This window comes from Pestalotiopsis fici (assembly GCF_000516985.1).
Source record: "Pestalotiopsis fici W106-1 unplaced genomic scaffold PFICI_Scf_3, whole genome shotgun sequence".
NCBI lineage: Eukaryota > Fungi > Ascomycota > Sordariomycetes > Amphisphaeriales > Sporocadaceae > Pestalotiopsis > Pestalotiopsis fici.
In genome coordinates this window covers 2402698-2426373 of record NW_006917093.1, presented here as the reverse complement: position 1 = coordinate 2426373, position 23676 = coordinate 2402698, and the positions used below count along the sequence as shown (strand labels likewise).

Below are 23676 nucleotides of genomic sequence, written 5' to 3'. Positions count from 1 at the left end.
GTCAAACCCCTTCCCATATAACAAACAGCCTCTATGAGGCTGTACACGGATAGCTCCAGGCTCCAGCCACTTGTGGCGCATCAATACACCACGGAATCCTTAACAATGCGCATGTTGTGATACGTAGAGCAAATTCACTAAAGGTGTGATGAGCGTTGGCCATGTGCGTACATGTAGTGAAGGAAGTGGCTGCGTCTCGGTAATGCAGTGTAACACTAAAGTAAAGTGCGCCTTGTCTACAATTCCCGTCTTGGGTGTCAGCAATCACTCTCTACAGCATTTAGCCTGGGGGACCCAGGAAGTCAGGTAATGTGATGGTAGTTTGGCCCTGTTTCTTGCATCACGTGAGGGATACACTTGCACTTACTCAGATTTCTCAGTTGGTGATGGCCATGAACGACATTCATTATGGTCTATTCATTTCTTTCTGTTGCCTGATCCTCCATCTCTGTTCTTGATTCGCAGCGCAGTGATTTCCATCGGATTCTTTGTATTTACGTCAATGCGACAGAAAGATACGGTATTGGTTGTAACTGTTGGAACGCACTTGTGCTGGGCTACATCCAATTTGGATCCACTCTCACTCTGCATCAAACAGCCCCAACATGCAGCATCAGCGGCAACACATGCAGTCGACAACGAAGTGGCGGCGTAGGAATATCATACAGTGACTTGGATCATTTTCTTTTCCTCCGGCTCCCGTTTGACGAATATTCCCAAACCAACAGATCTTTTATTTTCTTTTGCAGCCTTGTCTTTTGCCCTGCCTCCCCGTTCCGTTATGTCCGTTATGTTGCAATAGGAGCCCAGCCTCCTTCTTTTCGGGCGTCATGCTCCGCTATAAATAATATACATACACCTTTCTCCACTCCCATAAATACGTATGGATACATACTCAACCAACTAATCAATCACTTCACTCACCATAACCTCGTTCATCTCAACACGTTACACGTAGAAATAACTAACTTGGCTATGGCAGCCACTCAATTCGAAGTGACCCCGGAGAAGCAGGCGAGCTTTCCTCGCTACCTCTATCGCCAACTCACAGCCACCCCACAGGTTGTAAGCGACATCGACCTCCATGGCAAGACGGCTATAGTGACGGGTTCAAACTGCGGCGTGGGGCTCGAGGTCAGTCGCCAGCTGCTTGATCTAGGCATCAGTAAATTGATTTTGGCTGTGCGTGACGAGGACAAAGGTCGTGTTGCCGCCCAAGAGTTACTGGCTGATCGGGACGACGGGACACCACCTGAGACCATCGAGGTGTGGAAACTCGACCTCTCTCTCTATGCGTCAGTGGTATCTTTTGCCGAGCGTGCCCGGCATGAACTGGCGCGGCTCGATATCGTTGTCCTCAACGCAGGCATGGTGCCCGCAAAGCGTGTCGTCAGCACATCAACTGGCCACGATGAAATTATCCAGGTCAACTACATTTCTACTGCCCTACTGGAGCTTCTGCTTCTTCCCGTGGCCAAAAGTGTACGGCAGAATCAGCCACAGCCAACACGTATCACCTTGACCTTGTCCGAGGTGGCGTCATGGGCGCGCTTCCCGGTCGGCAAAGATGTGCCCATTCTGGCAGCACTCGACGCACCTGGTAAGCTTGCCGATGATACAAACGATCGAATGTTTGTTTCGAAACTCCTTGGCCACTATTTTGTCCACACTCTCGCCCAAAAGGTACCCTCTTCCGTAGCTGTTGTCAACGCTGCCTCCCCGGGCGCCATTTATGACTCCCAATTCAATCGCGAATTCGACAGGCTGCCATCGGGCAAGGTTGTTAGAGCGATTCTTCGTCGTGTAGGGAATTCGTCAGCGGTAGGTGCACGTATGGTGACGGACGCGGCGGTCCAACACAGAGACGACGAAGTCCATGGAAAATTTTTGTCTTTCCAGAAAATTGTACCGTAAGTTTCTCTCTGCTCCCTTTGCTTGTACTCACAGAATTGCTTTCATGTATTGATTACGCTTTATCACAGAATGCCTCCCATCATTTACACAGATGAGGGAGCAAAGATTTCGGATCAATTATGGAGGGAGACAGGGGTTGAGCTATCATTCGCCAAAGTCGCCGAGATTGTGAGGGATGTAGGTGCTTAGATGTTCGTAGCGGCAAGCAAGGCGGCTTTTGCAAATGGAGCAGTATTAGATGTAAATTTTCTTGGCTTTCACTATAATCACTTTTGTACGGAGCAAACCATGTTGGTACCCATCCAATCCGTTTCTTTCAGATCACAAGGGTCTCATCGGATAGGTTAGATTCAAGACTTCACTTGCCGTAGCGACGTAGATTCCGCTGATCGTATGTACAGTGTTTGTGCCGGCTGGCGAAAGGTCCAACGTTTCCACACTAATTCAATTATATTTAAGAGCCATTTCTTGTTTCTGTGAGCTGTCGCGATTCTTCGATTAGCGGGCGTGTTTTTCTTTCGCCCGAAACAGCGAAGGGCACACTGACTTCGTCAAACTGGGGCGGACTCGATGCATTCTCCGTATTGTGTCTGGGCAACACTGTCTCGAAACGAGCTATCATTGAAAACGCCTCACAACCCGGCGCGTTGTTCAATGACGCAGAATTGTGCGGCAAGGTGCAGAAGTATGGCAGATTCACATTTTCAGACAGGAGCAAACCATCATCTATGCTGTCTTGGCAGAAGATAGAATCTGTTCTCGCCAGTACCATCCAATAACAAAAGCGCTTGCAGGCCCAATGACTATAGCCACCAGCGGAAGGAGAGCAGCACCCAGCAAATAATCCATGCCAACCAACTCCGCAGAATAGAGATCGAAAAATAAGTAAATCAGCCATAAGAAAGAACTGCCAAATGAGGACAGCTGATCCCATTGCATAGCTTTACGCGTGTGGCGAATGAAGTCAATGTGGATTTGAGAGTCTGGAATGAAGATATCCGATAGTGGAAAGGGCGCGGAGTAGAGCGTGTGCAACCAAATAGAGGTTGAGATGCCACACATGACTGCGATCAAAAGTCGTGGAGACGCGAGTGCGCTGCTCTTGAGGCCTGCTAGGCCAGCGGTCACACTGCTGAGTATGGTATTGGCCAGACCGATCCACATGGGCGACATTTGCCAAGCCCAGACCCAGTATTGACGCGTCTCGGCTTCTGGGGCAGTAAAGGCTCGCCACACCTCGAATGTGTGTAGACCAAGGAAGAGTGGAAGCAGGTACATCGTCTGATCTGTCTGAAGCCTTCGCTCTTTGGCATAACGCTTCAGGCTCAGTGCGGATGGAGCAAAGGTGATGTGAAGAAAATAGTAAATTGGTGCAATATTTCCAATACCTAGAAGCTGCGCGACAAATGTGAAAAAAGTAGCTCTTGAGTGGTGACTTGTCAGCTAAGATCAGGTAGGGCTCAGCCGTTAGACTTACGCGTATATCGGCGTCCAGGTGTTGCTGACACGGCACGACTCCAAGAGCCAGACACTATACATTGGTCCTAGGTCGTGCAGGAAGGAGAATAGCTGCCACGAGCCAACGGGATCCATAGGAAGGTATGCGGCTGAGAAAGTGACAGTGATGCCACGCCACATTTCATCCAAGGCAGCCACTCTATAAAAACTATCGAAGATGGGCATAGATTTCAGACCGCCATCCCAAGTTATGTGCCCTGCCTCCAGAAATGGTTGCTGCTGGGCGATAAGCTTCAGAGTATCCATAGCACCGAGGCAACATGCAGCTATTCCAATAAAGGGAAGTGCCGAGGCTGCCCGGCGCACCTTGGCCATGGTGAATGGAATTGATAATGAAACAGTTGAAGGATATATTGTGAGAACTCTGGAATGTATTGCGAACCAGACTCGGCATCACACTTGAAGCACGGGGGAGAAGTCAAGGAGTTGCATTTCAAGCTACGACAGGCGGATAAGTAAATAATTAATGTATGCAAACGTGATGTTGGTGGCAGTGGCACAAGGGGGTTCCCAGGATGAATATGGACCCAGGTACGAGCGAATAGGGACCATCTCCTATCCCGCGACCACGTTATGCACCTACTTACTACCAACATGCAATGTGCATGCACATCCCAGCAAAGGCAAGATCTTGAAGTACTGTACATTAGATAGAACTTGCAACAGGGTCTAGGCACCTAACAAGTTACAAACCTACCTACCTAGGTACGGTAGGTCGGGGATCACTTTCCAGGCTACCTTGGTCACGGCTCGGATCGTACCACATGCCGGGACGCGATAGTATCGGGCCGGTACAATGTGGACATCAGCGACAGCCTCCCGGTGTACACAGTAATCTGCCAAGCCAACGACCGACTGCATTAATTCTTGCTATCAAGACGCAGGTCGAACCAGATATCACATTACATGGTTACGAATTCGGTAAGAGTACGACACTACATATGTACTGCCCCTGTGTCATATCATGTCAGCAAACTGGCCCCGCCTTCTGGTGGATTTTATTGCGCTATTTAAAATACGACAAACATGCCGGGGAACAGGGGAAATGGGGAACTATCATAGGCTGGGCACTACCTACGTACATACCTACTCACCTGTGAAAAAGGGAAAGCCCAGCGCCTAGGCTCGCTAGGTACTCATGACCCGCCAAGCCAAGCCTGTGTACGTATTTCACCTACCCATGATCTGGGGAAAATTTCTAGTCAATGCATCATTAAGCTAGATCAACGGTTCGGTCGGATACGAGTGGGGGGCGGACTCTAGCTACCAAGTCACTGCCTGTACTCTGTACTTTTTGCCATTTCAGCCGCTTTACCTTATGAGAAGATGAAACCATCGAGATGGTATTATGGTCCAAAATGAAAAGATTTCAAAACAAAACCTAAGTTTAGTCGTTTTGTGAAATTTGATGAAATACAATTTCTTGAAGCGTGTGTAATTCTTACCATGGGCATGGGTAACTTGGGTGGGTGGGTAATTTTTATTACCCACGTGGGTAATCCCCAGCCTACCAGGGAGTATACATAGTACACATGTCGTATGCAATCCATGCAGGTGGAGTTCTCGGAGGGGATGAGCCTTTGGCGCGATACTAGATACTTGTACGGTTGTACCCTTCCTCGCTGGAGCTTGCCAACAGAGCAAGCTGCTCATATTTGTGGCTTCTCAGTGGGCGGAAGCACCTGTTTCGGAATATGATAGGCGGGATGACAAAATCTACGATCAAGTTATCATTTAACCCCGAATGTACTAACGTCGATGGCGCTGTGCTATTCCTGCTGAGTTCCGCACTGGATCACATCTTGCCACTCTCCTGATGAGATTTTTCGCAATGGTCACGCATTACCTATGATCAAAATATGGCTCTGGATTACCCCATGAAATGTTTCCTCTGAGTACTTGCAATCCTTGTACAATTTATTTTGGAATCTTCGCTGCATCCTATACTATGAAACTAATCTGATCACCCTTATCAATGCTTTAAAAACCTGCAGCAATGAATCATCGACAAGCCTGTGCCTAAAGCAGGGGAACAATCCGAGTCTGCCTGGCCTTCTGAGCCATTTCCGAGGACCAGTAGCTTTTTGGTTTAATTAGTTTAATTCAGCAGATATAAGTGCAAGAAACTCACCGCTTTGTATACCAGCTCCATTCGTAGTTACCACGAATCCAATCAGCAAGAACTCCTGTGTACTGGGCAATTTGGGTATCAAGATCCGCGCCGTAGGAAGGATATCCGTCATGATGAATAACCTTTTCTCGGGTCTTCAGGAACTTTTGCAGAGTAGCTTCATGTCTCTCCTCGACCCACCGCACCGCTTCTTGGAGATCAAGACCCAAATGGTGAATTACAGTGGTTATGGCGTTGTAGTCACAATCATCTGCCAACCGCTCTTTCCTGTACGAGAACAGATCCTGCGAATGTCAGCTACACTCCCTCATAGCATTCAAGTACTCACATTTTGCAAAGTGACCAGCTCACTGCACCAGGTCCTCATGTCCTCTAGATACGGATGCTCCATACACTCGTGAGGAATCTGAAGGCCTAGGCATTGCTCGCCAATTGCAACAGAGGGCCATATGCCTATGTTGTCGACGCGCTCGCGAAGGTATTCCTCGGGGTGCAAAATACGTTGTCGTGACCGGTTTTCAGCTTGCCTTATGACGGAGTCTAGATACGCTCGCCATGTTCTTTGGAATCTTTCGATTATCACCAGAGGGAGCTCTGGATATGCGCGTTTCCAACATCTGGATTGGGGTCAGAAATGTGAAAGAACGACATTTTACTAAGAAATTCATACTGTCTTGTCGCCTCGCCGATGACACATTCTCCATCGGGACGGGGTTCCTCTGGTCTGAGGATGGCGTCCATAGCCATTTCACAACGTTCTTTAACCACGTCGACTGGTTCTGCGTCCGTTTGTTCATCGATCACGAAGAACACATTCGTGATGTCGCAAATACTACGGAACGTGCCTATTTAAGGCTGAGTTGTGTTCAATAAGGCATCATTGGTAGACTTACTATAAGATCCTCCATAGTACGATACCGCAGCAAGGTAAGGAAAATCCCACCCTTCAAACGCCTTCTGGCCTTCCTTTGAAAAAGGATGCAATGAGAATAGCCAAGAGTTAGACTCCGCCCTAGCCTTTTCGTAATGGACGTTGAAGCCTCGGTTCCAGTCAAAATTGCGCAGCAACCTTGGGAAGTAGAATGAGGCAGCTGGCTGTGTGGAGTCTGAACCACGAAGCACGATTTCATGCTCGCAGCTCGAGTACGTAGTAGTAGTGGTAGTCATATTGAATCAAGCGTTGACAAGAAATATAGGCAATGGAGAGAGTGAGTGACACTAAGCACATGTAGACATGTATGATCTTAGATTGCAACTAGTCAGTAAAGTCTCATGAATGGGGTCAACCTGGCTTATTTAACCGCCGTGCGCTGACCAGTTTCACGCCTATACATGGTCTAAGGACCCTATACAAGAGAGTCAGTTCATTTCACCAAAGTCCCTTCACATGCAGTCCACAAAACTTCGGAACCCATAGATAACGGCCCGGGCAAATTACGGAAATCGCTATACTACGGTATTGGGCCAAAGAAAAAACGCAGTGGGGCAAGTTTCTCGTCTGGGGAGACACGCAAGGACACGTACAAAGCTGCACGCAGACTAGTCGACTGGCAAACACTGAACCCCTGCTTTGAATCCGGTACCTGCCCTGGAGCGTTTTTCATCCATTATACCATAGCAGCAGAGCAATCACGTTTGCAAGAAGAGAAACAACCCATTCAACAGAAAGACATCGCACTGTGATACGTGTCTCTATTGCCACACTGTTCTCCTAGTGTTGAGTATCTAATCTCGCCATGAGATACATCTGCTGTCCACACAGCAAGGGACGGAACGACAATCCATCGGCAAGCTATGTATGATATACGGCCCGGCAACGGGTCCATTTTTATGAGGAGCTAAAGGCCCGGGGGTTCCCGGAAAAGTGCCATGGGGTCACGGGATACCCTGAAAGGGATTCGACGGGAATCTAGACAGTACTTTGCTACTGTGTATTTCCAACTTGGCTAATGCAACACTTTGATTACACTACAACTCTGCTATTCCTACTACTTTTATTCTACCATGCAAGCCATGTCAAAAAATTTGAGGGCAAACGCGGCAATTTGTATCCGCTAATGAGTAGAAACTGTCGATGGCGTTCTTCACTGCTCTCAATTGAGAAAATACCTGCAACACATCATGTCAGCAGTCAGGGCCTGACTGTCAGGCCATGACTAGTTGGACTCCACACCGTTTTGCATGGTTGGCACGGTGGGCATGGGGGGCATGGTGAGCAAACACATGGAATATGAGACCCACCATATGATCCTAGAAGAAAGGGTCCACGGCCTGTCAGGGGCCTCCCATATCGAAAAGCGTGGCGGAGGAGGCGGGTCGTACTCTACATGACCTTTTCCCCCGTGCTCAGCTTCAACATCAAGTAGGGCTACAAAGCTCGTCAGCTCACTGATACTACACGTTGATGAACTCGGAAACTCTTCCACAAGTGGGGGCGGGCATGTATACACATCTAGCTAGTTGCAGTCGTATCACAAAGACCCAGCTTCAAAGTAGTATAACTTGTTCTTTACTGGCTCCTGTTTATCGATGAAGAGCAATATGATAAGGACTAGCGGCTATTCGCACATCAGCGATGGCGATATTATGAGGTGCAGCGCACATCAATGCTGAGTTGGCGAGTATGACACACTCCAGCAACTGATTAATAAGCCATCTCATGATAACAATGTTGCCGCAGCGCAAATATGTCTCTATACTGCCTGAGCTTGGTACGGAGCTCCTGCTTTTTCTGATATGACCTGGCGGATATCGCGCAATAATGAATACGAGTAATGGTGATACTTGCTCTTTATAGCAACGATCGCTAGTGGTCCATATGCGCACCGCTTTTCTCTTCACCAAAAGCGACTTCAAGACAATGATTGGGCCGCAAGCTGTGGGTGGGTGCGCAGCTGCTCTTGCTGAGCTGAGTGCTACCCCCGAAGCCGCCGTTACGGTCACATCTCCTGTAACTCAAATGTTGACATGACTATGGCTGAACCTCCCGTCTTCAACCTCGCCAGCCAGCGGCCCGGGGATCTCGTTGTGGAAGATGGCGTCAACGGCCCTTGCCGCCCGATCCCGTCGGGACCCCTCACGCCGGGCCGATGCCAAGGTGGCTCCCCACCTCGCAGCACGGCCGTTTCTCTTCTCGAGTGCCACGGGGCTCGGCCATCGGTCCGTGTTGCCCAACGTCGTCGCGTTCTTCACGGTATGGCTGTGCAACGACGTGGGCACCGCCAACGCCAGTCCGGTGTGGAGACCTCGTGAATGCTCTGAGGATTGCGTCCTTTGGCTGGGGAGCTACCACGGCGCTCCTATCGGGTGACCGTGGACTTGGCCAGGTGCCTGTCTTTTATACATGGCTGGTCCTGGCTGCAGTGGTAACCTTTACCACTGTCTGGTCTCTTGTCGTACGCGTCGTAGTGGCTGTGATGGATACTACGTCTTGTAACGAAGCGTCTGATAAAGTAGTGTCGATGTCGTACTGACGTAGTCAGTACCCACCGCAGACCACCTGCGTGGGTATTCAGTTCGCTCTTCAGCACCTCTCTTTTGTAGACTAGAGATCAACTCGGACAACTTTCAATGCTTCCTCGATCATCTCGTCTTCAGTTCTCCCTTTACACATCGGCTCAGGTGAGAATCGACTCGGTGGTGTGATTGAGTCGCACTGAATCATCCGTCACATTGATTAAGGGGTAGCGAAAGATGTCGCCTTGGTATCTCATCCTAATATCACAAAATACCATTAGTACTATCCTAGGTACATAGTGCTTCGTCGACGGTATGAGCGTGGCACCAGTGGCTATATCCAAAGGATACGGATATGAAAATTAAACTTACTCCAGAGAAGAAAGAGGACAGATTTTGGGCACAATATAGCAGAAGATGGTAGTCTCTTCAAGCACATACGACCACAGGTAGTTGAAAATATGGCATCCCGTTCGCTCTGCCCTAATCAAGCAACTAACCGCCGAATCAGTACTCAGGTGGGTGACCACTGGGGAATCCTCGGTGTTGTATGTTTTTTTTTTTATACATATGCCTTCTCGCCTCAATTTGTTTTTACTTGTCTTTTCGGCACTTCAGCAGACTTTTACGCCAAAAGACAACTTCTGGTGCTTTAAATCGTTATTGTTAGATACATTGGGCAATGCGAACGCGGAAACGAGGGAGACTAACTGAAATTATGTGCATAATGTAAATCAAGTCCTCAGGCAGCAGTATCCCTGCTATGGCCCACGGGCGTCCATTTATGAGGAAGTGTGGAAAGCTCATGGTTATATGCTGAGTTATCACTAATTGGACGTATCATGTCATCCTCGGACAAGTTACCCAGAGTGTCGTTGACCGTCTCTGAGCCCGAATTGAAATTGGTGCGCCAACTTCTTTCGACTCTGATTTTTGGCGCAGATCGGTCGGTGAGATGCGAAGGACTTTCGTGAACTTTTTGATATGTATCCGCCAAGCTGGACCGCTCATCAGACCTAGCTCCTTTAGACGTGACTACTCCAAAAGACGCCATAATGTTCGACACCAATTTGCTCTGCGTAACGTGTTGAACGAAAACCCGTGTAGTGGGCAGAGATGCGACGAGAATGCCAGTGCCCGCCTCGGGAATCGTCCAGACACCAACAAGCCATGCGTAATAGCTTCTGTCGTCTTGGTCTGCAAATCTCGCAGCATAAAACAAACGAACGACCGATGAGACACAAGCGCTATATTGATCAGCGGGCATTATGCGAGGTGTAAAGAAGAGGTACTCACAAAGTGGCTACCATGAAGACGAAAGAGACAGCGAGCCTTTGACGAAGGGACATTGCGAGCCGCCAGATAATTAGCTGCGGCAGAATTAAGATAATGAAATCCATTGCCGTATTGACAGCGCTCGTGATGGCAGCGAACAGTCTGCGCTGCATCACTTCGAGGCAGTGTCCTTCCGTAACCAGGGGGTCATATACTTTGGCCATTGGTTTACAGGAAAAGATTAGCAAAAACGTGATGACAAAGTAAAAGACAACGTTGGCAGCGATGAGGGAGACTGTGAGCCAATATATGACCTTGGGTTGGCGAAAGGGCATGAGGATTTGAATATATTGCGTCAAGATGGAGATCTTGATCAAACACATGCATATTCCATAGAGGATAGATCCTATGTAAAAAGACTAGATGAATGAACGTTAGGGCTGTGACTGTTGCCTTCGTAGAAGTAAAATTGTGAAATTGTACGCTCTCAGGTGAAGTTGACTCACGTGGAGGAAGGTTCTCAGATCTCTCATTCGCAGATCCCATTGATGTACACCAGGTGCAACGGTGATAAGCAGGACTGCGACGGTCATTGCCACGAAAAATGCCTAGATACATCAGCATACGCCCTTATTGATATATTTTCCAGGTGCTGTACCCATCCAGCGAGCAGTGCATCTGAGACGGTAGGTGTTAGTTTGAATCGCCTTTCACATGTGAGCACATACAGTCTGCTATGTGAACCTTCCGAACGACGAAAGCTTTAGTATACAATCGCATAAAAACCCCCAAAGTTGCAACAGTTAAGAAGACAACGGATACACCCGTTGATGCAGCCCTATGATTGGGTGGGTTATCCAGTTGTGCCACAACTCCGGGTGGGGGAGCCAGCGCCGGGCTGTTCAGTAACGCCTCCAACTGTGTTGAGTTCAAGTGTTCCATAACTGTGATCAAGACGGTCCATAACAGTGACAGTGAGAAGTTTCTGGTGTATTGATGAAATGGCTGGAACCAGCTGTGTTGACAAGAATGGAGAGATGGCTGCTGCAAGCCATCTCTCGGTACGGACGACTCCCACTTTTTGTGTCAGCGCAGCCACCAGAATCGCTTTGGGTACCCCGGTGCGCCTCTCGCTGCGCCGCCTCCAATCTTTGCGGATTTAATCTGTACCCATGCTGCACGTAAGTACCTCTTTTCTTACATGTAGCTGCGGTGTACATATCATATGATATGGTCGTAAGCTTCGACCCTTGGGTTGCAGTCAAAGAGGATCATATCTTACTCAGCTGCCACCCTACTTCGATGAATGTGTACATCACTCTATGCATATGGCTAGGTCCCCGCGTTATGTTGATGCACGCCTCTGAATCCCCCACCACCTACCAGGTACTCATTGGTTGTACTTGAATAGGATCAATATCCCAGCTGCCACTGCGTCTGATTTGCCGCTCTTTTAGTTGTTGAAGAAGTTGTCTGGGCTGTGTCAGCTCTCTTGACTTTTGTCATTTAGGTTTTCATGACCGTTGCAACTGTCTGGAGCGTCAAGTACACGAAAACAGAGAGAACAGAGGCGGCGATAGACCCCACAGCTGGGTACACCAATATGTCGTCTGTATCGAGGTCTTCCTCGGGATCCTGAAGATGGCCAAATCGAATGACAGTAGCACCGAGCATTGCGGAAGCAAAACCCAATGCGGCACTCAACCAGGTTGTTGGAATACTAGCCCTGCCTCCCCTGCCTCCTTCATTTCGGGCTTCATGCTGTTCAGCCCTCAAATCGACGTCACCACGGCACAGTCGTACATGCATGGTGTGGTGAGTCGCGCCTGTTGTGTATCAAGCTTTTGTCTACCTGGTCAAATGTGAATAAATGACAAGGGCTTTGGATAAGTTGCGACACTTCTACAAATGGAAGACTGCAGGCTGCAAGCCCCTCTTCAAGAGGCCATGTGGAATCCAGGTTTGTCGGCAATGGTCCTACAAGTGCCGGTGAAAACACAATCCACCATCCGCGTCATATTACCGATGGTATGTCTGCATAGCCCCATAGGATAAGGCTGTCAACATCTCAAGAACAACCCCTTTCATCGCTGTCGCCTTGCGAACTCAGTCCAACCCCACCGAGTGAGGGGATGATTCTCAAAGGGGGAAATCTCCAAATTGACGAGACTCGTTGAAACGGCAACACATTGCGCCTCTTGCTTCATGATTCCATGGATTAACTCCCAACTTTTACTGTGATTGGTCGCAAGACTGAAAACTGTTTCGATACATGTTGGTGCGCCAGCTTGTGCAGTTGCGTAGCGTCGTCCTACCTGCGTACGCATTCTCAGCCCTATATGGGAACGGCTTTTTGAAGTCATCCGCATTACGCTCCGCCCCTTGGGTATTGATTAAATGCCGAAATACTGTGATACGATCCTCCATTGGACGAGTTTGAACAATTTGGTGCTCTCAAATGCGCCAAGCATTGAACACGGGTCACTGTGCATCTATCCCTGTTGCTCACAGCCTTATGGAATTCTTCTGCCGAGATTCGAGCGAAATCTTTCCAAAATCAACATATCAATCAGTTGAAGATCATGGCTGCCTGCATCCGGAGCTAGAGTTGAGCATATCATAGCGTTCAAAGCATATCTGCCCTGAGGGTAGTGTTCAACCTTTGCTGTCAACAGTTGCACGAACTCCTTGATGGGAAACATTCACTATGGAGTAGCTTCAGACTGGCTTTCTTGTAAATTTTGTGCAGAGACTTGCTGTTGCGCATAGTCCGCTGGGAGGTATAGCTGCAGAAGAGCCAGAGTCTCGTGGCATGTCTCTCTACTCAACTCTTTTACCTCTCACTATCCTACAATTCATTCAATCTAGAAGATGGAAACTTGGAGATGAGCGAATTCTCAATAAAAGTAGGGCGTGCATCGTGGCATACCGAAACTTACGTGTCAATCTCTTTATTCGTCCACAGCCTACCGCTTTCCGACCGAATCCGGTAGCTCCGATCAAAGTCCTAGCACCATCTTCCGCTGACCGCTTGGAAAATACCCAGATGAGTTTTGTAATGACCTGATGGATTTAAGGTGCACCGCGCAGCTAATTGATTTTGCATATGTCTGGGCAGTTCAGAAGCCAGGGGGATGAGAAAGTCGTGGTATAGCAATGATCCTGGAGGGCTGTGAAATGGCATTGTTTGGGCAACATCGCACTGTTTAAGAATCTTGGTCCCAACGAGGGTGTAAAGTCTTTTGGGGCTTACGATCAACAATTTTCCTGGAGTCCACTGGATCTGACATGATACGGGCGCATTTGGAACATTTCCCCATTGTGCCTTTATCGCGGGATCCAACTACTAGGTACCTAGCCTTATCCCTTACAATGCACCCTCTTCACACTATAGTTCTTGTATCTCTGGTTTTCCAACATAGAATCCCCACGCCACTACTATGGCACTCAAGGCTGAGAATTTTCTGTGAAAAGATATGATAGGTATGGGTAGTAGTTGTTGGATTAGTTGAGTTGTTCACATCCAACGGAGGTTGGATGGTCAAAGACATATACATGTGGAGAAGCGCCCCATTTATTCCTACACTTTGACATGTTCGACACATTTTGCGACTCTCGCCGTACAGCAGCAAAACGGTCGCCGCCGCCTTGAGGCGATGTTTTTACCAGAGGAGACGGGGTCAAGAAAAGGTTCAGACCAACATCTTAACGCACTCGTCTTATCGATTCCCATACCCACTTATTGTTTAAATCTCCATCCCAAGCCTCGTCATTGTCCAGATCATCACTGGGTCCAGACCCTCACCAATGTAAGGATCCTAGGCTGTTTCCGGGTTCACATCATTGCGTTTCTGTTGGTTGTTTTTGTTCTGCAGAGCGTATGAAGAGCCCTCATCCTGCCAGATTCGCATCTGGAGCATTTCGGTGACTGTTTTTAATACGGTGCGCCGTACTTGTGAAGCTGGTGAATTGGTCTTTGGCTTGCATGAATAGTATTAGAAGGTCTTGAGGGTTGAAAGAAACGTCGAGCCATGTCATTGTATGTTTCTCGATAGCGTTGACGAAAATGAAAGCTGGGCCTTCCAAGTGCCACTGTTGTTTGGGAGGTTGTTGTCTTGCAACGAGAGCCATGGTGAAGACAGCACTCCCCAGTGCGAGGCTGTCCTAGTGAGTGCTTATTATGATCCAGTCCAATTTAGTAGCTTCAGGGACAAACCCGATGGTTTTGCCAGTTGATTTGCTTCGTAGGGGTTGGAACCTTAAACAATTGGGTCTACCGTTCTGCTGGGTATCTCTTCGCGGGTCACATAGGCCCGGCATCAATATCCACTCATTCTCTTTCGTCTCTTAAACATGGCCACCTGGGTCCCGCCTGTGGTGATCTTAAATGAATAGTGGCTACCTAAACACTGTTCCGACAATACCGGGAGATGAATGCATAATGCCACCAGCTCAAGCCCATACAAAGTCCCGTAAGCATCAATATGCCGAACTCGTGTTCAACCTTCGACTCAATGATGATGTCGCATGGCATCACAGAGACAGATTGATCTGAGTCAAGCTGGAGGCTGAAGCCAAGATTCGAGATACATAGGAAGGAATTCTCTAGCGGGTGCAACCGATCCGAGCTAATATACTGGATTGACCTTATTGCTCTTGCGACCAACCCAACCAATGCCGCCACTGCCGATCTAGCGTTTCATCAATCATACCAAGTACGCTGTTACTCCAACCATCTAGTAGCCAGTTTTCTGCTTCGAGAGAACTGACAAGTTGTGCAAAAATTGACAGTACGATGAGAGCCAGTGGCTGTCGAGTGCGAAGAGAGTGGAGGAATGCTTGCGATAAGTTGAAAGGCCAGTACCACACCCTGCGCCTGCCTTCTGACGACGAAGGATCGACCCAAGTGGAGGTAATTTGTAATAAATCAATGGCATCGATATAGTTTGAGCGCAACTCTTCATCATTGTAGAAACCTGAATCCTCCTCAGCAAGCTGCCGCACTCGACATATACGGTCCTGCAGCTGCGAATTAAGCTCGTGCCTACTTTGATCGTAAGGCCGAGGTGACAGGAGTACTGCCAGGGGGTTTCCAACTACCCACCTCTGCAGCGACTGACTGGCGAGGACTCCTTTGATTCCTTGCAACAAAACAAAGGATTGTGCCACAGTCTCAGGGCTAGGCCGCTCCCCACTGTCGCCTGAATGGGCAATCCGAAAAGTGGAAAGCAGGAATATTATAGAAGAAAGAAGAAAATACGCCTCGCAATTACCGTCATCAACAGCGCCGATATTACCGCTGAAGAATTTCAAAGCGAGCTGTTGGTAGCGAGCAGAAATGACTAAGTGGTCTTCACGCTGGGTGGAATTGGTATGAGCATAGTGAAGAGCAGAAAGTGCCAGGATGCCATGCATCAGATATTCCTATGACGATTGTTAGCATAAGTTGAACAGTTGAATCTAAATAGTGTATTCGGTCGCGCACATGAGTCAGGGCAATCTCTGGTACCGTGGTTCGCCATAACTCAGCAGTAGCAGTCTCGTAAGACAGGAGGCGGTATGCTGATGAGAAGTAATGGTGCAAAAGGCGCAAGCTCTGCATTTGATTGCGCACGCTCCATTCATCGAGCTCGCGTTCGTGTTCATCGTGCGGGCTATAGCTCTTCGGGGCATGGGTACTCGAGACGATTTCGGAGGAGCCAAGGGTATCCGAGACCTCCAGCATTAATCTCCTAGCTTCATTGATCTTCATGCACAGGTCAGATATCCCGCTCGTCTCCTGTGTTCCCAGTCCTACCGAACGGGTGGATGCATTGTTGGGCTTGGATGAGTTGCCTCCTGCTCTTGCTGACAATTCTGAAATTGCAGCCCCTGAGACCCTCGGAGGAGATATAGAATCACGAGTAGAGGATCGCCGGACTGATTGGCTGAGGCTACATTGGACCCCATGTCGGGCGCAATTGTGACACGGAACAGCTTCGTTGCACTGGAAAGGCGGCCGGTAGTGTTAGATATTTCTACCATCTGAAGTCAATTGTGCCGCGTACCTTTACTCGCCTGACTTTGCACCTAGAGCAGCCGTTCCGTGATTTCCGGTGTCCAATTCTAGTAATTCGCTGCGTCGTTGCCATATTATGTACTCGAGTGTCCTGTGCACTCGGTAAACCCTGTATTGTCTACACTCCTCTTGGATGCAGTCTTGCTCGGACAGACACTTGTGCAGCTGGAGGGAACAAAAAAAAAACAATTTTGAGGAACTGGGCATTGGGGGTGCTACGCTGATTATAAGAGAAACCGAAAGAGAATACGATTGAGCATAGCCTGAAATGCGGGGATCCGCTCCCCACCCCCACGAACACGAGGATTGAAGCTGCAAAGCTAGCAACGTACTAGCACGCAGTCACAGGCCTGGAACTATTGTAGGTGTTAGTTTGGACGTCGCTGGTCATGCCAAGAAACCATGTTTAATTGATGTTATTTGTACCTTCTCTAACACTGCCCAAATACTCCCCTAACCAGTGTCCGCTCGAGAGCCGTCCTGTCAGTGGCAATATTCTATAGAAAGAGAGCGATGGCATATAAGAGATGCGTTCGTGGTAGACTCTTTTTTCCCCTTTTTCTTCGTCCCATATTTCTAACACCAAGACTATTATTCACAAGAACAAAGCTTACCTACTTATCATGACGGAAAGGACGATAACGCTTCTGGCCCTTGCTGTGCTGCCTTGGCACATCCTATCTCAGTTGGTGTGTAATATTTCTCGGCTCACCGTGGCTCCTCTCTACTCCCTCCCCCGAAGAAGAGGATGATTATGCTGATAAGTTGTAGACGTCGCCGACAATACCCGTAGACACTGGAGTCGTCCTTGATAGCCAGGATATTCTTGGGCCGTCTTTCCTTGGCAGCGAGGCAACGCCGCAACTGCTCGAGCCAAAAACTCGTTTCCTTCCTGAAGTCGTCGGATTCCATCAGGATGGTGGAAACTCGAGAACAACCGATTGCATCGGGCCACTTGGAAGTAAGCCGGAAGCCGGAAGTCGGTCAATCGGCATATCTGCGCAATTCTGGCAGAATGACCATCACCTAATTGCGAGATCGGTCTGCAATGAGACACAACCTTATTTTTGTATGGCAGCTCTCGACCCTGTCAGCCTTACGCAGTTAGCAACATGGGCTCCGGAAAACCAGACACTGTTTTCACCCTACGGCGAAGTCGTCAACGGCAGTCTAGTTTTTCCGACTTTGGAAGGACATGTTTTCCGAGTTCAGCGCGAGGATAGTGCAAACGGTACTATTTTTAGGGAGCTGCTGGATATCGATCTGTCGAACATCCTGTCCACCGGCCATTCCCCAATGAGCACCATGTATGATTCTGTTGGCAATCTCTGGTTCGCTGCTACACCAATACCTGGTATGGGATCAAATGACAACTCCTCGATGATTGGGTTCATCAACCCGTCGGGAGCTGTTTATACAAAGAGTGTCGAGGGCCAAATGTTTGAGAATTCAATGGCGATTAACGGCAGAACGGTTTATATCAACTCAGGGCCACTCACCGATAGTGGCCAATCGAATGCTTCTGGCTACATGTTTGCCTTCCAAGCTGATGGAACTGCCGGCGTCGAGACTGTTTGGACCGAGAGCTATTCTGCCGGCAGCACACTGAAGCCTGGAGGTTTCGCGCGTGGCTCTGGATCATCTCCAACATTAGTTGGCAACAAATATGTTGCTATCACCGATAATGCCGACAGCCAAGTGAACCTAGTTGTCTACCGCCAAGCCGAAGATTATGAAAAGCACAGCTCAAAAGGAGGATCAAGTTTTGTTTGTCAAATTCCGCTATTCAAGCCAAACGCCAGTGCCAACGAGAACGCGATGGTATCGCATGTGGACGGCTCGACTTATAGCGTCCTTATAAACAACAACTATGGGGCTCCGGCAATGCAAAACTCTGATGTTTCAGATAACATCAATGGTGACTTCAATAGTTTTGCTTCTTTAGCTCCCGGTATTGATCGCGTTGATATTTCTGTTGACGGCCATTGTACCCTGCGATGGGAGTCCGATATCCGGGCTACGAGTGTCCTTAGTCTTTCCACATCAAATGGGATCGTCTATGCATATACACAGGACGACACACTCGCGCTGGATGGCCAGTATGTCTGGTACTTTACTGCAATCAACTTCACATCGGGGGAGGAAATTTGGCGAGCAAGAGCAGGTGCGGGCGGAAATTTTAACAACAACTTCTCACCAACCCAGCTTGCGCCGAATGGAATGCTTTACCAGATTGTTACCAATGGCATCGCATGGCTGAAGGATGCTACTTAAGATATTATATAGCACACTGCGATGGCGCTGATCCATCACAGCCTATGTAAGGATAGTGCACGCTGTCCCCGATCACCACCACACTATTGGTTGGCTGATTTGATAGTTCTCCAACTTTGGTAATTCACATCGCACCCCACATATACCTAACCAAAACTTAGCTTTGTGTGGTGACCCGTGACAAGGGCTGCATATCAGCAGCTTAATGTTACGAACATGCACCCTTGCATAAGAATAATAAATAAATGTGTTGGCGCTTAATGTCCTAGGTATGTACATTGCTTGCATATAAACAACCAACATTGGACCCCTGAGTAGGCACGATTTTTGTGCTTTGTTATCAATGCCTTACTCGAGACTCTGGACCTTCAGGCGGAATCCCACCATGTGCGTAGCCATCACGCCATTTACAGTACTTCTAGCGTCAATGAACGCGCATTCAGAGTGGAGTAGCTTCACACGTGTTGGCTGCGTAGTGCCCTGTCGCCAATACGCATCACCGGTAAAAGAACATGAGCCTGAAGATAACGTCGCGTTTCTTGAATCCCCTATTTGTACTCCCCGAGGGCCGATCATATGAGACCATTTGAATCGCCGTTCTGATTCGAGTGGTGGACGATGATTATGGCAGGTGATTATCATGGCAACTGCACTAGCCAATGATGTTGAGACGCTCAATCGCCGAATGAACTAACTCGACCCACATGAACTGATTGTAATGGTTGACTGTATGTCCAGTACGAATAGTAGCTTAAGAAGATGTGTATCTCTGTCTTTGTATCGAAGCACGACTCGAAAACTATTGTCGAATCTTGAAAGGGAAATAAAAAAACAAACCACTAAACATCTTCAACCATATTGTCATGTCTATTATTGCCTCCAGCCCTCTGCCACTGCTCGGGAAGCTCGAGTCCGGCCATGCCCAAAAAAAGTCCTATACCCTGTCTGACCTCATCATCGACATCAAACAACACCTGGGTAGCTCTTCAGGCATTAGTTCTAGCGATGTCGACGAGGAACACCTAAGGAAACTCCTCCAAAAATATCAATCAAACTGCGAGGATTGGCTACCATTCTTCTACAATGATAAATCAAAGGCCTATACTCGCAACGCCATTGAAAACATAAATCAAAAGGCCAATATTGTAGGTTTTCTGATCAACACATCGCTGGATATCAGCTAATATCAAGATGAAGTTGTTGCTAGTGTGGAATCCAGGGAAAGGCTCGCCAATCCACGACCATGCAAATGCGCATTGCTTGATGAAAATCTTGGCTGGCAGCTTGACCGAGACCGTCTATCGGCCGTGCGAGAATCACGCCTCGGATTCGCGGCCTCTGGAGGAAGAATCTGCTCGCACGTATGGAGTCAACGAAGTAGCGTACATAAGCGATCAGATTGGATTGCATCGCGTGGCCAATCCGAGCCCTGACCATATTGCTGTGTCACTGCACCGTGAGTCTTTCCCATCTGTAAAATTGAACGCCTCGACTAATCTTGTTTAGTATATACACCCCCAAATGCGGCCGACTATGGTTATCATATCTACAATGCCCAGACTGGGAAACCTACTTTCGTTCAACAAGCAAAGGCGCATATATCGAAGGATTAATGGCGGCGCGGGCTTGTTAAATTCATTGTTGAATCGGACTCTTATTTTGAACTGTTACAATTTAGCGCACTGTTTCATGTTATCCAGATCTGGTTTTGTTCCTCTATAGTTGTTCAAGGCCAATGGCTGACCATGTATATATTCTATTTGGCCTTCAGTTCGCACGTTTACAACTTAGATAGTGGCTACAAAGTGGCTACACTACGATTGGGTCAAAATATTCACTTTTTCAACTGAAAGTCAAATAAGTCAAATCACGCTTCAATACCGTCGAGTGTTTCATGCAGTGGGGAATGCGCCGCAGTGCTTCGATAAGATGGATACTAAGAGAAGACGTCTTATCTCATTGTGCACATGGATAGATACATGCTACGTAGTTTGTTGAAGAACAGCTGGCAAGTGGATCAAGGGCTGCCTTGTCTCAACAAAAGTTATGAAAATAAAAAATTGAAATAAACACCATCGCTAAGGTAAAACAGAAATTGCCATCTTCCGTGGCATATCGAATCGCTTGAGTCATCCTGCAACGGAGATCGAACCGGCTGAGATATCCTCTAATATGGACGGTTGGTCCTGCAAGCTGAAATCTGTCTTCAACACCCATTGTGGGCTGACCCTCTTTAAGAATTTCATAAACTTGAAGAACCCAACAGCATACTCCTCATCTCCTGAGGGGTCAACAACGCGCTCCGGGAAAGCGATACCGGCACCGTACAAGCCCGACACCACCGTCCGTGACCTTGCGTCCAAAAACTGGCCTGTCTGATGGTCATATTGTAGTTTTCTGTTCATGTCGGGTAATTGATTTGGCGTAAAGCCGATAGCTTGTATCATGAGATCGCATCCGGGAAGCTCACGCTGGTAGGCTTCTGCCTCCTTTGTGGCGCCGCCAGAACAGTCCACTCTCGTGACGATATCGCGGAGAGAACTGGTCTCAAATGTTTCTGCATCAAGCTTCATCTCTTTCGCAAACTCGGCGGCCTCTCCTTTCAGACCTGTGTTATCATGGAAAATCTTTCCATCTTGGTACATGGCGTACTTGAGCGTCGGGGAGCGTGTGAACCACTTTATTTGCAACAACGGATGTGAACTGCGCACTATGCGTACTAGGTTCATAAGTACCAGTATGGCCGAGTGGGATGCGCCAATTACGGCAACTGATGTTCTTGTGCTGGGGGATATGGCTTTGCGGAGCGCACTGGGTTTGAGTGCTAGATCCAAGTGCAGCAGCGACGGCTTCTTTTCCACAAGACCAGGGAGAGTAGTGACTGTTGGAGTCGAGCCAGTACAATAAACAACTCGAGCAGCATGTAGCGTCTGCTGTGCTTGGGTGCCATCAGCTTGGAAACCAAGGTACCATGTCGAATCCTAGAGTTTTGCTGTTAGTACTACGCGAGTGTGATTGAGGTGGCTGAGCTGAAACCTACGTCGTCTTTTGAAGTGACGGCCGTGACCAAGCCTCGGAAACACTGCACACGCTTGTTTCTTGCAAGTCCGTCGGAGAGCATTCGTAGCAAATCTCCAGCGTACTTGAGCGAGCACGTCTGATCTTGGGGGAGGTCTGCAAGGACTGTGAATGCATTGGGCGTGGGCGTGCTCTCAATGACCTCCCGAAATGCCGCGACGGCCGTGGCGTACGAGATGAAAAAGCTCACCCGCGTATTGCTAGGAACCTCGTCGTACGCGCACGCAACTTTGCCGCCTCGGAACTCGGTATCGACCCAGGCGATAGGATCGGTCTTTCCATCCTCGAGCAGATTGCCCAAGGCAGCTATGCCAGCGGCACCTCCGCCGATGACGACAGCAGAGAAGCGTTGGCCATAGTATCGATTGATTTCGTATGAACGTTTCGTACACAAGTCGGGCATCGCGCTCAGATTGGTATGGACGGGTAGTAGCATTGGCTGAATAGTGGTCATGATGTTCTGTCGCAGTTTCTGGACAGCTTCTACAGACGAGGATTGATAGTAGATAGAAAAATAACAAGCAAGATTGATGGTACATTATCTGCATTAAGCCAACCGTGATATCATATAAGACACCCTGTTAGGATGCTTGTCCAGAGATAAGACGCTCGTGCATCAACAGAGTGAGTCGGCGATTGACTATAAGCTTTCCTAGGCTAGCCACTTAGAGCTGAGATGATCCCCGCGGCGAAGTCCGACGTCCGGTTCAATCGCCGAACAACGTGGCCTCGGAGACGGTGAAGGTTTCGGGCTTCCCAAAATTGTCACAGATTCGTAGATCTTGTCAAGTCGTAAGTTGTAATGCATGGTTCATCGGAAATTGGCAAATTGAAAGGCGGTAAACTGGTCACAATGTGATGAATGGCAAAAGGGATAGATAGCACGGTTAGAAGCGATAGGATAGAGCGAGTGGGGATAGCCACGCCCCAATGGGCTTGTATCATACAAACCACGCCACTCTCTAGGTAGTCAGTACAGGCATGGATGATTTCACGGCCATTAATGAATCTTTGGAAATACTTTTCCGCTCACAAACCAGCCCATGAATTGTTTCCCGGCTGCCCAAGAAAGTGCCGGCCGAGATCAGAAGCGTTTTGAATGCATTGCGGCGAGGTGTTGAACCGGGAGCAATCTGCTGGAAACGGATGTGTATAGTGCCCTTGTATGGTATACTGTATTTGGAAAGCGCCGTTTCATAACGTCTAGTACATGAAGATAAGAGTAATGCTTCTGGAAGCGAACAAGTGGATGACCTTAGTGCAGGGGCAATAGCTTCCTATTTTTACGTCCATTTAGACATTAGCACTTGGCAACGCCTGATATATGTATAAACATCCGCAGTGTATGATATCTACATGAGAGAAGCTGCAAGCCTTACAAAAAGCGGCTTCAATTCCACGTGTTCAGCACATGTGCCAAAATATGGGTTATGAAAATTGGCAATGATCGCCTCGGCAAGTGGCCTTTCGATACACACAACTAAATCGACAAGCAGGTTCATCGAGGCGCCCTTGGATATAGATCAATCACACTTCTTAATTATCATGATTCTCGGGGCAAGACGTTCATTATTGTAGTTGCGCCAATGTATGAATGTACGTAGTGTCTTAGGCACCTGCTTCTTGAAAGATAGTGGGACATTAGCGGGCGCTAAGAATTCTTGGCCTTTGGTTGGCTACTAAGATTAGACACTGGACAGGTACCTACCTGCATTACTGCGTGCCCAGCTGTTTTTCGCGTTCTTGACCTCTTTCATCATGCCCGCTATCTGTGCCATTTCTTAACAAGATCATCTTATTATACCACCCAGCCTGCCTGCCTGCCAGCCAGACATTCAAATATGCACCTGTCCGGCAGCAGCAGCCCGACTCCACTAGCCTGCACTGAATGTCGCCGACAGCACCTGAAGTGCGACTCTCGCAAGCCAATCTGTTCACGTTGCTCGCAATGCGATCTCCCTTGTTTTTACCT

General features: G+C 48.4%; 9 protein-coding genes across 9 annotated transcripts; 3 read left to right on the top strand and 6 right to left on the bottom strand.

Moving 5' to 3' along the window:
* Positions 1-975: 975 nt before the first annotated feature.
* Positions 976-2103, top strand: PFICI_04872 (uncharacterized protein; the record flags this gene model as incomplete). Its single annotated transcript, XM_007833453.1, has 2 exons — positions 976-1910; positions 1983-2103. 2 exons carry the CDS (start codon positions 976-978, stop codon positions 2101-2103), a joined length of 1056 nt encoding a protein of 351 aa, XP_007831644.1.
* Positions 2104-2640: 537 nt separating this feature from the next.
* On the bottom strand, positions 2641-3747 carry PFICI_04871 (uncharacterized protein; the record flags this gene model as incomplete). Its single annotated transcript, XM_007833452.1, has 2 exons — positions 2641-3337; positions 3392-3747. The coding sequence occupies 2 exons, from the start codon at positions 3745-3747 to the stop codon at positions 2641-2643; spliced, it is 1053 nt and encodes a 350-aa protein (XP_007831643.1).
* Positions 3748-5451: 1704 nt separating this feature from the next.
* On the bottom strand, positions 5452-6730 carry PFICI_04870 (uncharacterized protein; the record flags this gene model as incomplete). Its single annotated transcript, XM_007833451.1, has 5 exons — positions 5452-5512; positions 5564-5847; positions 5892-6180; positions 6234-6408; positions 6457-6730. 5 exons carry the CDS (start codon positions 6728-6730, stop codon positions 5452-5454), a joined length of 1083 nt encoding a protein of 360 aa, XP_007831642.1.
* Positions 6731-9761: 3031 nt separating this feature from the next.
* Positions 9762-10368, bottom strand: PFICI_04869 (uncharacterized protein; the record flags this gene model as incomplete). The annotated part of the gene is made up of 2 exons (XM_007833450.1): positions 9762-10266; positions 10316-10368. The coding sequence occupies 2 exons, from the start codon at positions 10366-10368 to the stop codon at positions 9762-9764; spliced, it is 558 nt and encodes a 185-aa protein (XP_007831641.1).
* Positions 10369-11800: 1432 nt separating this feature from the next.
* Positions 11801-12103, bottom strand: PFICI_04868 (uncharacterized protein; the record flags this gene model as incomplete). The annotated part of the gene is made up of 1 exon (XM_007833449.1): positions 11801-12103. One exon carries the CDS (start codon positions 12101-12103, stop codon positions 11801-11803), a length of 303 nt encoding a protein of 100 aa, XP_007831640.1.
* A 2838-nt stretch (positions 12104-14941) lies between these two features.
* PFICI_04867 (uncharacterized protein) lies at positions 14942-16243 on the bottom strand (the record flags this gene model as incomplete). The annotated part of the gene is made up of 3 exons (XM_007833448.1): positions 14942-15718; positions 15780-16040; positions 16097-16243. 3 exons carry the CDS (start codon positions 16241-16243, stop codon positions 14942-14944), a joined length of 1185 nt encoding a protein of 394 aa, XP_007831639.1.
* A 732-nt stretch (positions 16244-16975) lies between these two features.
* Positions 16976-18626, top strand: PFICI_04866 (uncharacterized protein; the record flags this gene model as incomplete). Its single annotated transcript, XM_007833447.1, has 2 exons — positions 16976-17041; positions 17124-18626. 2 exons carry the CDS (start codon positions 16976-16978, stop codon positions 18624-18626), a joined length of 1569 nt encoding a protein of 522 aa, XP_007831638.1.
* Positions 18627-19489: 863 nt separating this feature from the next.
* PFICI_04865 (uncharacterized protein) lies at positions 19490-20239 on the top strand (the record flags this gene model as incomplete). Its single annotated transcript, XM_007833446.1, has 3 exons — positions 19490-19771; positions 19824-20082; positions 20133-20239. The coding sequence occupies 3 exons, from the start codon at positions 19490-19492 to the stop codon at positions 20237-20239; spliced, it is 648 nt and encodes a 215-aa protein (XP_007831637.1).
* A 516-nt stretch (positions 20240-20755) lies between these two features.
* On the bottom strand, positions 20756-22158 carry PFICI_04864 (uncharacterized protein; the record flags this gene model as incomplete). The annotated part of the gene is made up of 2 exons (XM_007833445.1): positions 20756-21607; positions 21667-22158. The coding sequence occupies 2 exons, from the start codon at positions 22156-22158 to the stop codon at positions 20756-20758; spliced, it is 1344 nt and encodes a 447-aa protein (XP_007831636.1).
* Between the last annotated feature and the right edge of the window lie 1518 nt (positions 22159-23676).